The sequence below is a fragment of the Leptonychotes weddellii genome, chromosome 11 (assembly GCF_054177405.1).
Source record: "Leptonychotes weddellii isolate Sample4059 chromosome 11, ASM5417740v2, whole genome shotgun sequence".
NCBI lineage: Eukaryota > Metazoa > Chordata > Mammalia > Carnivora > Phocidae > Leptonychotes > Leptonychotes weddellii.
The window spans coordinates 33,249,271-33,266,787 of NC_138379.1; the positions used below are offsets into that span (position 1 = coordinate 33,249,271).

At 35.6% G+C, this 17,517-nt stretch overlaps 1 protein-coding gene across 1 annotated transcript in view; it reads right to left on the reverse strand.

Annotated features, from left to right (window-relative positions):
* Positions 1 to 17,517, reverse strand: part of PRMT3 (protein arginine methyltransferase 3) — a 139,571-nt gene that overhangs the window by 44,097 nt on the left and 77,957 nt on the right. Inside the window, exons 12-13 of the mRNA XM_006737621.3 lie at positions 12,263 to 12,450; positions 9,749 to 9,835 (exon numbers count right to left, since the gene is read on the reverse strand). Of these exons, the coding sequence (XP_006737684.1) occupies positions 9,749 to 9,835; positions 12,263 to 12,450 (275 nt within the window). The remainder of the gene's footprint in view (positions 1 to 9,748; positions 9,836 to 12,262; positions 12,451 to 17,517) is intronic.

Consider the following 17,517-nt stretch of genomic DNA (forward strand, 5'->3'; position numbering starts at 1 on the left):
TATATATACTATGGAATATTACTCAGCCATCAGAAAGGATGAATACCCAACTTTTACATCAACATGGATGGGACTGGAGATTATGCTAAGTGAAATAAGTCAAGAAGAGAAAGTCAATTATCATATAGTTTCACTTATTTGTGGAACATAAGGAATAGCATGGAGGACATTAGGAGAAGGAAAGGAAAAATGAAGGGGGGTTAATTGGAGGGGGAGACGAACCATGAGAGACTATGGACTCCGAGAAACAAACTGAGGGCTTTAGAGGGGAGAGGGGTGGGGGGATGGGTTAGCCTGGTGATGGGTATTAAAGAGGGCACGTATTGAATGGAGCACTGGGTGTTATACGAAAACAATGAATCAGGGAACACTACATCAAAAACTAATGATGTACTGTATGGTGACTAACATAATAAAATAAAATTAAATTAAAAAAAGAAATAATCACATAATGGGAAAATCAGGTAATCAAAATTACTCTGGAAAATCCCTTAGTAAAGTTTTACATTAGAGACTAATGTCTAAACCATCCCTCACTAAGTTCAATTCAGCCAGTTCTTCTGGCAATGGCACACATCATCATTTCTTTGTCTGGGCTCCAGATGAAGTAGACAGCTTGTAACAGAGTGCCATGCTGTATTAAAAAATATGCTTTTATTTATTTTTTTAAAGATTATTTATTTTAGAGAAAGAGAGAGTGTGCATGTGCGTGCATGTGCAAAGTTGGGAGGAGGGGAAGAGGGAGACAGAATCCTCAAGCAGAGTCCCCACTGACCACAGTGCCTGATGTGGGGCTTCACTGCAGGACCGTGAGATCATGACCTGAGCTGAAATGAAGAGTCAGGTGCTTAACCTGGTGACCCACCCACGTGCTCCATGGTATGTTTTTTTTTTAAAGATTTTTTTTATTTATTTATTTGAGAGAGAGAGAATGAGAGAGAGAGAGCAGGAGAGGGGGAAGGGTCAGAGGGAGAAGCAGACCCCCCGCCGAGCAGGGAGCCTGATGCGGGACTCGATCCCGGGACTCCAGGATCATGACCTGAGCCGAAGGCAGTCGCTTAACCAACTGAGCCACCCAGGCGCCCCTCCATGGTATGTTTTTAAACTTTCCAGATTTTTTTTTCTGTTCATGAAGAATTTATCCATTTTGTAGTGTACACTCAAGATCATCTTTTTTCATTGGTATATACTACTCCATATATATACTACATTTATTTATCCATTTTACTGCTGATAAATGTTTAGCTTGTTTCCAGTTTGGGATTATAATGAAGTAGGGTGCAATGGACACTTGTGTACATGTCTTTTGGCAAACACGAACACACTTCTGTTGTGTAAAGACCTAAGAGTGAAATAGTTAAGCCATAGAATAAGCATGTGTTCAGCTTTGGTAGCTATAGCAGTTGTATGGTAACAACTTAGCACAGTACCTTTGCCTCATCACTCCTATGCATTTCTTAGAATGCTGTCTGGTTAGTATTATTCTTTAAAAACATCGAGGTATGAAAAATTTTAAGCATACACACACCTCTGAGTACCTATCACCTGTATTCAACAGTTACCACTATTTGGCAAATTTACTTCATCTATTCTTCCTCTGTCCCCTTCTTTTTGCTGAATTGTTTTGAAGCAAATACCTGATATGTCATTTCTCCCCCATATTACTTCAGTTTACATCTCTAAAAGATATCGACATTTTCTTATATAACTAGAATGCCTTTATCACATGTAACCATAAAATGAATTTAAATATCTGTCTCCCTCATTTATGCTTTGTGAATAAAAGAACTGTTTTGGCTTGTTATTATATTCCCAATGCCTTACAGCTCTTAGCACATAATGCTACTCAAAAACAGTTTCTGAGAATAATTGAAGAGATTTAAGTATTGTCACCACCACTGAAGCCTAACTACAAAGGTTCAGGTTTCAGAGAAGAGTACAAAGTTATGGCCATGCTCTAGATCATATGGTCATTTATATAAGGAGAAACCTAAAACTGACTGGAGAGGTAGAATCACATAATTAGAAACGTCCTCCCCCCAACACATAAAATTTACTTAATGAAGCCTATTAAAATATATACCAGATGTCCCACTAAAATCTATGATGCAAGTTCAAAACAAATCTTACAATTTCTAAGCAGCACAGATGTGTTTTAATAATTAGTTTCTTTAGCTGATTAGCTTTGCAAGGTCAAAATTAGGTCAATTTACACCTAAAAGTACTAAGAGCTGATTTAATACCCAAGAAATGAGTTTGGAATTAGCAGGTTTCTACTGTCTTGAGATTTTTCAAGAAGATTTAAGAACAGAATTACAAAGAAATAGGCTCATTTGAAGTTTTTTGGTAAGCTATTAGAAAAAATTAAAGCTTAATTAAAAAGTAAAATAAAAAACAAAGAATACTATGAGTAAGGAATCACTAAAGTTTGAATTTTAAACATTTTAAAGTTTCATTTAATAACACTTGCATTAGCCTTAAAAAACTGTTAACCAAAGACTTGTTTTGAGTCCATCAAAAGCTAAATATCAGTGCCTCTTAAATACATCTATCATTTATCAAGTATGTCATTTAAAAACAGGGAAGAAAACCAAAATGAGAACTGGGAGGTAACATACAATTTATTTTTTAGTTCATGGACTAAATTTGTTTATGTTCATTTACTTTTCCTAACTTTCAAAAATCTTAAATACATAAGCCCAGATTTTCCAGATTGGGTTTTTAAAAACAATGCATGCAGGGACTTCTGTTTCTAGTTAGGATGTAGAGGTCTGCAAAAGATCCTCACTCTGATATAACAACAAAAATAAAAAAACCTTCGCTAAACTAAACAGTCATATTTTTCATTAGAACCATCGAAGAATCTTGGAGGCAAAGAAGTCTAGATAAACTATTTCCAGAGAGGGACGAGCCAGCCAGCCCTCCCTAGTTGAGCAGAGAGAAACAGTGGCTTTCATACCTGAAGGCATTTACCCAATGTCGGGCCCCTTAGTGGGAAAAGCAGCAAAAATGCCACAGGCACAGCAACCTAGCTGGAACAAGGAGAACACCGTCAATTTTTAATGGGCAGCTCTGAGCTAATATGGTACACCAGAATCTGGAGAAGCCTGACAGGTAGAGCAAGTAAACCCAGAAGGTGGATGAAGCTGGTGGTTGTACTGCAAAGCAGGCAGAGCAGAGAGGTTTTCTTGCAATGCTTAGATCCCAAAGCCAAAATCATCTACAAGCACACAGTTCACTGTCACATTAACATGACATTACTATTCAACTCTCTGCTATTCCCGAAACTTGCCCAGGAAGATAAAGTTGTTTGCTTCAGGCACCTTAAGAAAACCTGTTTATATGAACAACAGACCTTTCAACTAATCCTGAGAGCTAATGCCCTCTTAAGAAGAGAAGGCTCAACTAGACTGTTTACTCTTCACTTTGAAACTCACCCTCTCGTTGTGTCTGCCAATTCTCAACTAGATCACGAGCCATGCCAAATCCGTATCAGGACCTTTCCTACCCCTGCCAACTCCTTGCTCTGTACTGAGAGGTCCACCGATGATCAGATTTTCCAATATCCTGTGCTTTGTCTTTCTCCCTAAACTCAGCTGTATTTTGATTGTCATCCCAAGAAATTGGGGAGAGGGAGTGCCCTGATCCTGTGCCCGTGGTACCCAGCCCTGACCAAGCTCAATTCCAGATTAGATAATAGGTATCAGCCCCTCAATCCTACCAACCCAGGCAGAGGTTAAGTGGAAGCCCTTCTAGGGGAAAATATCACCTACTTTACTCTGATTTATCCTTTCAAATAATGGCTAGCACAAAACATAAAATTATGAAATATGAGAAGAAACAGGAAAACGTGACCCATAATCAAAAGAAAAAAAGCAACAGGGGTGCCTGGCTGGCTCAGAGGAGTGCACAACTCTTGGTCTCGGGGTTGTGAGTTTGAACCCCACTTTCGGGTGCAGAAATTACTTAAATAAATAAAACTTAAAAAAAAAATAACAAGTAGAATCACAGTTGGCTTAGGAAAGTAGCAAATAGACCTTAAAAGAGTGATTATTAATATGTTAAGAAATTTAGATAAAAAGATCGACCAAACTGGTTAAAAAAATGAAAGAATGATAACTCAAAAAATGAAAATAGAAATTATGGAAATGAAAAACATGATATTTAATATGAAAGTATTTAGCAGCTATCTTAACAGCAGGAAGAATACAGATGACGAAAAGACCAGTGAATTAAAAAATAGGTAAATAGAAATTATCCCAAAGTGAACTTCTTAAATGGCTACTAGACTTTAGTCTTTTCCTTCAATCTTCTCATCCTTGGAAACAGGTTTCCTCATTTAAAATAAAATCTTTTGGGGGGGGTAAAGTGTTTTTTTCTTCCTCATAGAATCTTGGCTAAAAAATTTAATTACCTAAAACTACAATTTTTCCTCCAGAAAATCTCTCTTTGGCTCCTGTTCCCAAACCACTCTGTGTATATATCTACACTCATAATTTTAAAGTCATACTGAAATTTTCTTAGCCCCTGTCTCCTCTCACATAAGTGCCTTTTCAGGACAGAGAACAGGTTTTGTGCGTGTGTGTGTGTCTGTGTGTGTGTTTGTGCATAGATTTCAGACAAGAGCCTGGGACACAGTCAGTATTTAATATTTGTTTAACAAACTGAAATATCTGTTAATATAAATTCTTATATTAATGATCTTAAAAGTTTTGATAAAAAATTAAAAACCTCTCAATGCCTCTGTACTCATATTAATGTACTTTGATAAAATCCAAAAGACTTTATTGTAAGAGGTTTTTAAATACAAATATAAAAAAAAGTCTGCTCTTTTTTATTTACTCCAGTGGCTCTTCTTTAATTTAGCAACTGTAGTAAAAGAAAAATGCCTAGGAAAAATGTTGTTCTTTGTTAAATGAGGTTTAGAAATATATTAAGGAAAGTTTATACAAACTGAACATTGTTGTACCAGTCACTGTTCCAGTGCATGCTAACAGAGATGTAGAATAAAAGAAAATATAATGCTGAAATTAATATATAAAAATGATTGCTCTAAGAGATAATGTATCAAATAAAAATCTTTATATGTCAAAGATTTATGTATGTAATCTGATAAAATCATATTATTTTCCTTTTTAAGGTAAACAACTCATTTGTTATACAAAAGGCAGTATGAAGAGTCATTTAATGTATCTGCTTGCCTGTATCTTTAAGGAGCTTATATAGACAGATGCCAATATAAATGCTGCTGGAACACAAAGGGAGAATATTATACAATTACATAAATGACATTAAAAATACACTAGAACTCACAAAATAAAACATATTAGTTCTAAATTGTATGGCTTTAAACCACTTGCTTTTGAACACTTATAAACTTCCCATATAATAATGGACTTTATTGCTCATTTACTGCAAGGTTAGGCAGGCTACTGTGATAGACAGTCAGGTGCTAACTAAATTCATATCCCATCATAAAAGCAAAGGCAATTTGACCTAAACTGTCAATAATATATGATACATAAAAAATGCTCAGAAAATCACTATGTATACGCTACAAGTATTCATTGGAAAATTATCCTTTAACCAAGATCCAAGACACTTACATATGATTATTGTCCCGTTAAATTCCCCAAAACATAAAAAAGTTTATTAATGCAAAACACTACATTAAAAATGCTATCAAATTTCTTCAGTGGTGTATGTACCCCTGTGTGTTGGTGGTGAAGACTGCAAAGAAAAGATGTTTTCTATTAAAGGTTCTGAGAAACTTGAGAAAGCCATCTAAAAACACTATCAGTCTACAGCACACATGCTTTTGAAATTAAATGCAAAGGGGGTGTTCTTAGCATCTTGTTACTTTGAAAAATCCAATTTCCTCTAATATTTTAATTAGGCTACAAATTTAGAATCTCATTAGAAATAAATGGTTGTGCATATATTTAAAATGGGCTTAACTACTCAGAGAAATCATCCATCTTACTTTTTGGCTATGCATTCAAGTTTTAAGCACAAGGAAGAAAGTATTTAATATATTTGAAGGTTTGTACTCAGCAGTACAAAAGCAAATACTTTTTTCTTTACTCTATCTAGAAGCCATACATCTTCTTCCCCAAAGTAACTTTTTCCATCTCTTTGACACGCATTGCTTTTTTAAAATTATTTTTATTTTTAGTATTTTCACTAATTCTTCTTACAATATAAAGGAGAAACAAAGTTCCAATTAGGCACTCATCCTTTTTAATACCTTTGTTGTGGATTATTCCCAAGTAACCAGGCGAATAATCTATCTATTCAAAAGTAGCTTTAGAGACTAGGCTTGCATAATAGCTCCAGATGGTTGGTAGCAGAAGAGTGTAAAGACTTGGCACCACCTCAAAGAGCAAAAGATAGCTGGGAGTAGATATGGATGGATAGTTGGGATTCACAAATAATGAAACTGTAATAAAGGCATTACAGGCCACAAAACCTTAACTCATGCCAGGCTCACGTTAGGGTAAGCATGCTGGGAAGGAAAGAAAGTTCCTAAGACCAAATAACGGTAAATACACTCTGAAAATGTGAAGAAAAAAAATTTCGAAGATCTACTTTTTCTTTGCAGCAAAGAGGATGGGATATGTAACTTATTTTATCATATAAATTTGTCACCCCTATCTCTGAGAAAGAGTGCATTTTGATCACACTCTCTTTCTCTCTCCCTACCAAAAACTGCTAGACTATTGGCTGAGAATCACATTATTCAGACCTGTTTCATATGCAACATGTTTTAGATTTTTCAGATCTGTTTCAAATGCAACAGGCTACCTCCTTTCTTCCACACCTTGAATATCTCATTCATAAGTTTCTGTATCCTCCTTTAATAGTTTGTACAATCCCACCAGAGTTTTTTGGGGGGTCAGGATATTTCACAAGTAAGACATAGTGATTTATTTTTCTTCACCCCCCCAAAAATGGGAATGTTAGTACCTGCTTCAAATGGTTATTAAGAAGACTAAATGAAATAATGATTTTAAAGTGATTAGCACATTGTCTGGCATGCAAGTGTTCAATGACTTAGACATTATCACCAAGACAATTTATATTGACAAATTATTTGACAGAATAATCTCAGAAGGGTTAACACTGAATAAGTACTAAAATTTTATGTTCAGTACCTGGCGTGCATCCAATAAATATGGTTTGAAACTATACATTCCTCTCAAAGGTGAGTTACAGAAGTACATTTTTCAGCAGTGATCAGACATACACAAGTCCACTTCAACCTTCAGCCACCTTCTACCTAAACCCCAGACCTACCTCATTTCCAGACTTCTATATTAAAATCATTCAGGTATGTTGGGAATAAAAATATAAATCTAAAAGGCTCTTTACAGATATAAGGTAATATAACAGTTTCTTTTTGATTTATTTCTCTTATGGAACTCTGTACAGGAACAAATGCAGCAAGTACCTATTTGATTTGTTCTTTAATACAAAAATTTCTATTATAATTTTTGTGTTAAACAGACTTTACCAGCTTTTTAAAAAAATTTTATTGTTATGTTAATCGCCATACATTATTACATCATTAGTTTTAGTTTACCAGCTTTTTTGTGTTATATTTCTATTTTATTCTTTTAAATATACAGAATAAAACCAAGATCATTAAAGGATAAGTATAATTTATTTCAACATAAAGCTTCTTGTACTCTATGTCAAATAAAAAGAATAGAAAATAATTCTGTATATGCATTGTGAAACTCTTTTGTAGCATAACACTACTGCAGCTAAAACCACCTCCTAAGACTTTTTAATCGCTAGTGTACAACCTGACCTACGTGCAGCCAGAGGTGCTGAATGAAGATCTGTACGGAGGACCTGAACAGCATGACTTGGGCAGGGGGGATAGGAACAGGATGGCAGTGAAGAGTTCTGGGGATGTCAGTGGGGCCTCCCATTTACTGAGAGGGCCAAGGGCTCTAGGATTTACGGGGGCTGCAGCAGTGCAGCCTGCTTTGTAGCAGGCTAGTTCTAAGATGCGGTTTAAGAGTATTTTGGCTGTTCCTTTAGCTCTCCCAATGTGTCTGGAATTATGTTACTTAACTCTTCAGTAAATCACCTTTTGCTTTAAGAAGCTGATTTGGACTTTGTTGTCTGAAACTAAGAACCCTGACCAATAACCCAAAAAATAAAGAACATTTCAAAAAAACTCAGTAAACTCCTCTGTCTACATAAGGCTAAAAAATATGCACAACTAAAAACAAACAGTTTTTCAGGTCTTGACTACAGTTTTACATTTGCTCTACTTTGATTCATGTGAAGGACACTGAAAGAAGATTTGAAATAATATTATTTAATAATACTGGTCATACGGCAATTTCTATCTAAGAATTCCCTTATAGATCGATCAACTGTCATTAATCAAGAGGTCTTTTTTAATTCTCAAGGATTACTAACATCAAACACAGAGCAAATCTAAGAGTTAAAACCTTTAGCCTGTAATTTCAATTGACCAAATCATTTCAGTTACTATAAAGGACAACTGGAAAATCTGGGAGAAATCTGGGAGAAATCGGGGAAGAATGAAATTTTGTTTTTATCAGTTAAACAAATATAATGGGTGCCCTGAAATAATAAATCTGGGATCTAGATATTTACCTTTTAAAAACTGTAAAACCAATTTCAATGAAAAGAATTCCTCAAAACATCAAAGCACACTGTTAAACTCACATGGATAGAAAATAATTATTGGATCAAAATGAACGGAAACAGTTTTTAAGAAGCCATAAAATCTTTTGTATGTCTATCTTTTAAAAAATCAGGTTCAAGAGTCAAAGTCAACATGACCATAATCTGTTTCACACAGTTACTGACCATACAGTTTTCAGTAAAATTTTAATTTTTAAGGTATAATTAGTATTTCAAAAACTATACAATTAATTTTTCAAAATAATATAAATATTTATATCACTACCACCTATGTAAATTCATACTTTAAGTAAAGGCCCACATTTTATTAACATTCTGAGTCTCCTGGTAAAAAATATTGTTATCTTAGTATTAATATACATTTAGAAATTATTTAAGAAAGAAAAAAATTAATATATTTTAATAACCTAGCATTTCTGGCTACTTCGTAGGTGCTTCCACATATATTAATTCATTAACCTGTGTAACTAGTCTACAAGATAGAAATTATTACCATTTTTCTTAAAGCAGTTGTTTAGTCTGAGGTACAGATTACCTAGGTAACTTGAGCACAGTAACAAGCTAGTGAGTGGCAGAACCAAATGTGAATCCATACTAACTTTTCTAATGCCCATTACACCAGGATGCTTCTTTAAAGAAAGGTATATCATCATTTATTATATTTTACACAGGAATATAAAATACTATACCAAATAAACATATTTTACTTCCATCTACATTGAGTGTTAAGAGCTGTTAGGAGGTGTAGGACATGAACTTGTCTATTAAGATAAAGATGAGTGCTTTCAATTAGTTACATGAGAGGCAATAAGGAAGACTCTATATAAAGAAAAATCATGTGCAAATATGGTGTCCTATTACTTTCTCTTCTCAACTAAACCAACTTTTTTGAAGTCTACTGACCTATCAAAACAGATCCGTTCAATAGCCTAACAAAGGCAAAGATAGACTGTCGAGGGCAATAGTCTTTTTCATTTATCACAGTCTGGTAATTAATTCATTAGCCTGCCAATCAACTGCACTGCTAGTGAGATTTGTGAAAGGAGATGAAACAGCTTACCGTGCACATGGATGTCTTTGTAATTTGCAGGGTAAAATTCGAAGAAAATTCCAAAGCTGAGACAGATGTTGTATGGCAATCTATTTGCTACCCATTAAAAAAGAGTGGAAGGAAGAAGTTAGTAAAAATAGTGAAAACAAAACCAAAATCAAACAGATAAATATCCTTTTTTATGCAGTAAACCAATGTTTTGCAAAGTTTAATCATTCAAACCTCACTTCTGGAGTTGTTTTCAAATTTAAAGGCTACTAGCACTATCATTTAGTTAATTTCTGTATAAACCAAATTAGTATTTTTTTACTTAGACTTCTTGTAAGAACACTATATATCAAATCATGGCTCTGATGTGCTAGTTAATGTTTTTCTAAGATACACTAAAACATTTCCAAATAAAATTCTTTTCTTGTTTTCCAACTAAAATCATTTTGTATACTACCAGTGGTACACATTTGCTATAAATTATGCATGGTAAGAGTCAACATTTTTATAGGAAATGCCAACTTGAAAACATAGGCTAATGAAAAGGATAAGGTGTTTTAGGATTCCTTTTTGTAATTGCATTTGAAGAAAAGTTTGTTAGATATTAGGAAAAACTGTAAAGGATAAAATCAAAGAGCCAAACCAAGGAAGAAGATTTAACTCAGGAAAACAATGGCCAAAGAGCCTTATTTTCCTTTCTGCCTTGGTTCAAGTCCTTCTTCACTTCACTATGGAGAGCAGATGGGGACAGACCATGGCAGTGGGACGAGAGGGAGGCCATGAAGGCCTGACTTGCCATGCGTAGATTATGACATAGCATACACAATTCACAGGACTATATACCTGAGCCACTACCCTCTTTTAAATAGCTTGAGAAAATTTTAAAGAAGTTATAGTGTGGTTGCCTTCTATTTGTAGAGGATTGTGGAACGTGGAACAAAATATATTTACCTAAACAAACAAGTAAATAAACATTGATTAATGTTTAAAAAAAAGAGAAAGGGTATGTGTACTTTTTAAACACCTTTGTTATCAGTCTAAAATTTTCTATTTCAACTATTTCTTCATAGCAGTTTTTGGCATTAAACAAAGAGCACTAGAGAGAAAAATTAGCCCCTTCCCCCACTACCCTCCTCTTTTTGCATAGCCTTGAGGCTGAGTTGACTGAACTGTACACTCCTACCCATAATCAAAGAATACAAATAAATCTCTTACTATCAGTGTACCAGAGCCCTCAACAGTACTATAATCATTAACCAGGCTATAATTTTTTCTTAGAAGCTAAATGCAATTTTAATCAGCTTGCTCTTGTTTTTTTTTTTTTTTTTTAAAGATTTTATTTATTTATTTGAGAGAGAGAATGAGATAGAGAGCATGAGAGGGAGGAGGGTCAGAGGGAGAAGCAGACTCGCTGCCGAGCAGGGAGCCCGATGCGGGACTCGATCCAGGGACTCCAGGATCATGACCTGAGCCGAAGGCAGTCGCTTAACCAACTGAGCCACCCAGGCGCCCTCAGCTTGCTCTTGTTGAGAAACTTTTTAAGTTTATTATTCTATGCCAACTTTAAATATTTTTTATCTATTAAGAAAATTAACAAATATTTACTGAATATCCATTTTATGCGGGGAACAATTATTGATGCTATGAAAGTATGACTACAAAAAGCAGACAGTGTTCTGAACCTAAAACTGAACAAACTAAATTTATCTAATTAAAACAGACAAATTAAGGACTTTTTAAGAAAAGCAATGACTTTTCACTGCAAAGTTATTATTTAACCTATGTAAATATGACACAGCAAAATTCACAATAAAACTAGAGATTGGCATGGTGAACAGTAAGATTTTATTTATTTTTTTAATATTTTAAAAAGATTTTATTTATTTATTTGACAGAGAGAGAGACACAGCGAGAGAGGGAACATAAGCAGGGGGAGTGGGGGAGGGAGAAGCAGGCTTCCCGTGCAGCAGGGAGCCTGATGCAGGGCTCGATCCCAGAACCCTGGGATCAAGAGCTGAGCCAAGGCAGATGCTTAAAAACTGAGCCACCCAGGCACCCCAACAATAAGATTTTAAAACACAAAAGGAATTAACTGAGAAATCTGAACAGAGCAGGGCTTTAGTTTCATAGGCAAATTCACTGTAATTACTTAATTTGAAAAGGTGGAAGAAATTTGAATGTGAGATGTTAAACTGTGTAGAATATATGATATGAATGAATAATCTGGCTGTAAATGAGAAACTAGAACAAGGCCAGGGAGGTGGTGATGAAGCAGAAATGATAATACAGCAGGACTTTTCGCCTTCAAGCCCCTCAGTATAAGGAACTGCGATATACAGAGAAGTGATTCCAAAGGATGATATAGTCAACTGGTAAATACTGTAACCTCAAGGTACATTAGCCTGGTTAATATAGGAAGAATAATCACTGTTTTGAAAGCCCATATATAATATGTTAATTTCAAATACTGAACTCATAAATGAAAACTAATAAAAATGGCAATTCTGTTAAAATAAAACTGGTAAAAACACCTACCTTAATACTACAAGCATCTGAAATAAGAGTCTTCGGATCTAAAACTTCCACAACAGCTTCTGGAATAACTGCTTTCTTCATACAGGACATGTTGAAGCCATAAACATTATCCCAAAAAGCAATTCTATCAGCATGTTTATTCATATCACTTACTGCCACAAGGCTGATAGTGCAAATATCAGGGTAGACTGTAACAGATAAAATACCCAACAATTTATCATTATCTCCGTTTGTGGCAAAATATACTTTTTTAAAGGCTAAATATAAATCCCCAAATCATCAGTATGAATTACTAGCAATTGATTACTAGTAGTGGGGGATTAACGGAGGTATAGGTCAGGGAAAATAACCAAGTCCTATCTTTAAAAAAAAGATTTCCATTACAGTGATGGCAAGATTAAAATAAGGATTTCAATGATGGGTTATTAAAATAATTAAAGCAAGAGAGCATAATTGAATAAACCGGAAATGAACGTATTTGTTAAACTTACAATATGCTAACTTTAAAAAGATACTAAATCTTTACACATTACTCTGAAACATGTAGAAAGAGACAAATCATTTAAAAAAGGGCAATTATTGGTGATGTAATAAATACTAAGAAAGGGGAGGTCTAAGGTACTGAGGGAGCTCACAGCAAAAATAGCTAATTCAGATTTGGCTATAGCAGGGGTGCAGGTATTTTTTTTTTTTTTTTAAGATTTTATTTATTTATTTGACAGAGAGAGACACAGCGAAGAGAGGGAACACAAGCAGGGGGAGTGGGAGAGGGAGAAGCAGGCCTCCCGCGGAGCAGGGAGCCCAATGCGGGGCCAGATCCCAGGACTCCGGGATCATGACCTGAGCTGAAGGCAGACGCTTAATGACTGAGCCACCCAGGTGCCCCAGGGGTGCGGGTATTATATAAGAACTGAAAGCCACATAAATTAGGAGTGGGGAGGGAGTTTCTAGGCAGAGTGAGCAGTGTGCGTATGGGGTCACAATTAATATACACTCCAATTTAAGAGAGTGAGATATAAGACTATAAAGGTAAGCAGGGAGCAAAGAAAACATGGCTGGATAAACCATGCTAGTAAACTGGATTTTATTCTAAGAATAATGACAAGCCTGTGAACAATTTTACATAGGGTCACAACCTGATCAGATTTTGGTTTTGGAAAAGCCAGATGGAGTACAATGTGGAGAATGAATGGGAAGATGCAAGATTAAGACAAAGACTAAACAAGAGATACTTGTAATAACCCAGGTGATTTGCAGTAGAGCAATGGCTGTGGGAATGGAAGGGGGAGATATAAACAGCTGACCCTTGAACAACACGGGTCCATTTACATATGGATTTTTTTAAAAAAATAAATACAGTACAGTACTGTAAATGTATTTTCCCTTATGATTTTATTAATAACATTTTTTCTCTAGCTTACTTTATTGTAAGAATACAGTATATAATACATATAACATACAAAACGTGTTAATCAACTGTTTATGTTATTGGTAAGGCTCCCAGTCAACAGTAGGCTATTAGTAGTTAAGTTTGGGGGGGGGTGGTTAAAAGTTATAGATTTTTGACCACATAGGGGGTGGGGCAGGTGATGACCCTAACTCCCACATTGTTCAAGGGATAGTTAGGAGGAAGAACTCACAGGATTGGCTGGCTGTGGAGGTAATGAAGAGGGAAGAGTCATGGACAAGTTTTTAGCTTCCGCAGTGGGGCAGATCTTGGTATTAACCCTTACATTAGAGAATAAATAAGGGCAGAGTCAAGAGGAACAAAAGAGTTCAGTGCTTATGGGACAAATGGGTAAAAATATCCAATAAGCAGCTGAATAAACAGGACTGAAATTTAAGAGATGATCTGGGTTCAAGATATAAATTTGGGATGATGATCATATGAATGGAAATGTAAGTTACGGGAGCTCATGAGTTCATCTAGGGAGAGTACATAATGAGTACCAGAATTTAAGGGATGTGCAGAAGGGAAGGAGGTTGATAATAAATGGCTGAGAAGCTGGGGCCACCAAAACAAGAAGAAAACCAGGAGAGTAAGTATTAAGAGAGGTGACAGAAGAGAGTGATTCAGGAAGAAACTATTCTAATAACAAGGGTAAAAAGTCTGTATAGCACCAAATTAAAAAAAATAATAATATTGGGGGTGCCTGGTGGCTCAGTTGGTTAAGCGTCTGCCTTCGGCTCAGGTCATGAACAAGGGATCCTGGGATCTAGCCCCACATCAGGTTCCCTGCTTATCGGGGAGCCTGCTTCTCTCTCTCCCTCTGCCCTTCCCCCCTCCACTTGTGTTCTCTCTCTCTCACTGTGCACTCTCTCTCAAATAAATAAATTAAAAAAATATTTTTCTCTGACAAATAAATAACAAAATTAACTCTGTCCTTCAAATAAAATTCAGGGGATTCATGAATTAAAGTAGAAATCACATTTTCTTATATCAATAAACTGAAAACAAGTACATATGTACCAAAGAAATGCACAAAAGAAATAATTCCATGATTAACTAGTCTTTAAACAGCAGAGAAGTGAGCCTCCCCTTCTGCCAAACTTTGTTTCTATCCACAGCCTTAGGAATTTATTATTCAATGACAGCAGCACTAACTTATCTTCCTAATAAAGCCCATGATAAGATCTGTTGGCATTAAAGCAATTGCTCCTTTCAAGCCTGACGTGTGAGATACCCAGAAAAACTACTTGGTGCTATGCCACTGATAAGAAGTTTCTCAAGTCCTCCCTAAGGGGGCATGTGAGGCAGATGTGATAGCTGCACTGGGCTAGAGTACTGGGTACGGGGCTACCATGGACCGTTGAGTTACTTCTACAGTTCTCCTCTTCCACATACACACGGTAAGTCTCTTGACTGTGTTTAAATTCCTGACTAATACAAATTCTTCAAGGTATCTGATTTGTTGCTGACTATGCTGAACCAGCAGAGCATAAGCTACAGGAAAGCATGTTTAGTTTCTTGAACCAGATCCTTAGATGAGAAACACTGAAGCAGAAACAGAATTCTAAAGTAACTTTAGATATTTGGCAACTTCTTTATATATCTTTTGTTGGACTTAGTAAGGCAATCATACAAGTGTCCCACATTTTGCCCTGTAACTCCATCCTTAAAAAGGAATATAGTTAGGGTACAGATCAGGGATCAGCAAACATTTTCTGTAAAGTAACTATTTCTGGTTTTGTGGGCCATATGGTCTTTGTTGAAACTATTTATCTTTGCTGCTAGAATTGTGAAACCAGCCACAGACAATATGTAAATAAATGAGCTTGGCTATGTTCCAAGAAAACTTTATCTACAAAAACAGGCAGCAAGCCAGATACAGATACCCCTGATATAGATGTGGGAGAAATGGATGAGGGAGGTCATTATCAGAGCCACCATATTGTACTACTTCGGGGAGTGCCATTCACACCATAGTCTATGGGAAACTGAATATCCTTCTGAGTCTTGTAGTGCACAGACATTCAAGTTACTTAACACGGCTCAGAGTTCTTTTATTTCAGATATTATTAAAAATCTTAGTGAAAAATTTAAAATATCATTAGTCCCTATATCAGGAGCTGGCAAACAATGGCCCATGGTTCAGATTCAGCCCCCTGCTATTTCTGTGAACAGTTTAACTGGAACATTGCTACCCTCATTTATTTACTTATGGTCTATGGCTGCACTGTGTTCTAGAGGCAAAGCTTAGTAGTTGGAACAGAGACGGGAGGGCTTACAAAGCTGAAAATATTTGTTGTCTGGTTTTTGTAGAAAAAGTTTGCTGACCTCTGGCTCTGTATCAAGCACTATGACATACTAGTAATATTACCAAGAAATAAGGATAACTTTTTCACAAGGAAAAACTATAATTTACTAAAATAAATTTAAAAAACTTTAAAAACATTTTGGTAAGAAGAAACAAACAGAGAAATATGACTTTACTTTTTCTAGTGTTGAGGTATATTTTTCAAGGTAATTATATTTCACAAAGATACAGAAAATTATGGTTTCTTTATTTGCTAGCATTTAGAAATGAAATTATTTTTTATCTTTGTTAGTAAGACGTATGAATATTCATAAAGGACCTGTAATCAGTGTTACAGGTCAGTTTAGTTCCATATCCACTTCCTCACAGCTGGCTAAGATTTTGGGTCACCTGCCAGAATCTTGACTAACCCTTTACCTTCACATTCTGACACATTTGTCATTTGATTTTTGTCAGATAGAAGCATAATTGAATAATTATACCTTCTTGTAGGTGAAATTAACAAAGCGCTGATTGGACAAAGCACCCTCTTAACAGACCATTTATAAATTCATGGCTTTGACATCTGTGTCCTTCTCGATTCATTGCCCAGAATTCATTTGTCACTAGAACAGCTCATATGGTGAATAAAGATGGGAAATCCTTTATCCCTTAGAAATGCCTCACAAACTTTGGGACACTAAAGGGTAAAACTGAGATGCATAAAGAAACAATTTCTAGTAAGTACTGGCATCACTGCATGTATATAAATAACCAGAGAGTAAAAAGGTTTAGAACAAAAGGAGATAATAAGTCAAAATAAACTATTCTTTTCACAATACACGTTAACAATATGGAGGAAAGATTTTAGTAAACTAACAGTCAATGACAAAATGATTGATATGTATAAAGGGAAGTATACTACTAAGCTACTAAATCAGCAAAAATTCTGAAGTTGAATAAGCTTAAAAATCAATTTCCAATTTATTTATTTAAGATTTTATTTATTTATTTGACAGAGAGAGACACAGCGAGAGAGGGAACACAAGCAGGGGAAGTGGGAGAGGGAGAAGCAGGCTTCCCGCAGAGCAGGGAGCCCGACGCGGGGCTCGAGCCCAGGACCCCAGGATCATGACCTGAGCCGAAGGCAGACGCTTAACGACTGAGCCACCCAGGTGCCCCTCAATTTCCAATTTATATAATAAGGATATCTTAAAAAATTAATTCTTATTTGGAAATTGGAAACATTTTCCCACCATTAACTTATAAATAGTGACTAGGCCCAGCTTAGCTAGCTGCAATATACACTGAAAAATTATGTATTGAAAAACAGTAGAAAATGATACTACTGCAACATCACTGAACAAAACAAAAATAACAAATGTGAAAAACACAGATGTGAAGACAAGAAAGTAGACAGTGAATTATGGAAATACTAAAGGAAATCTCCAAGCACTATGAACCACAAGCAGTGGGTGATTACCCTGAGGTGAACTATGTGAAAGTCAAGTCTTAATA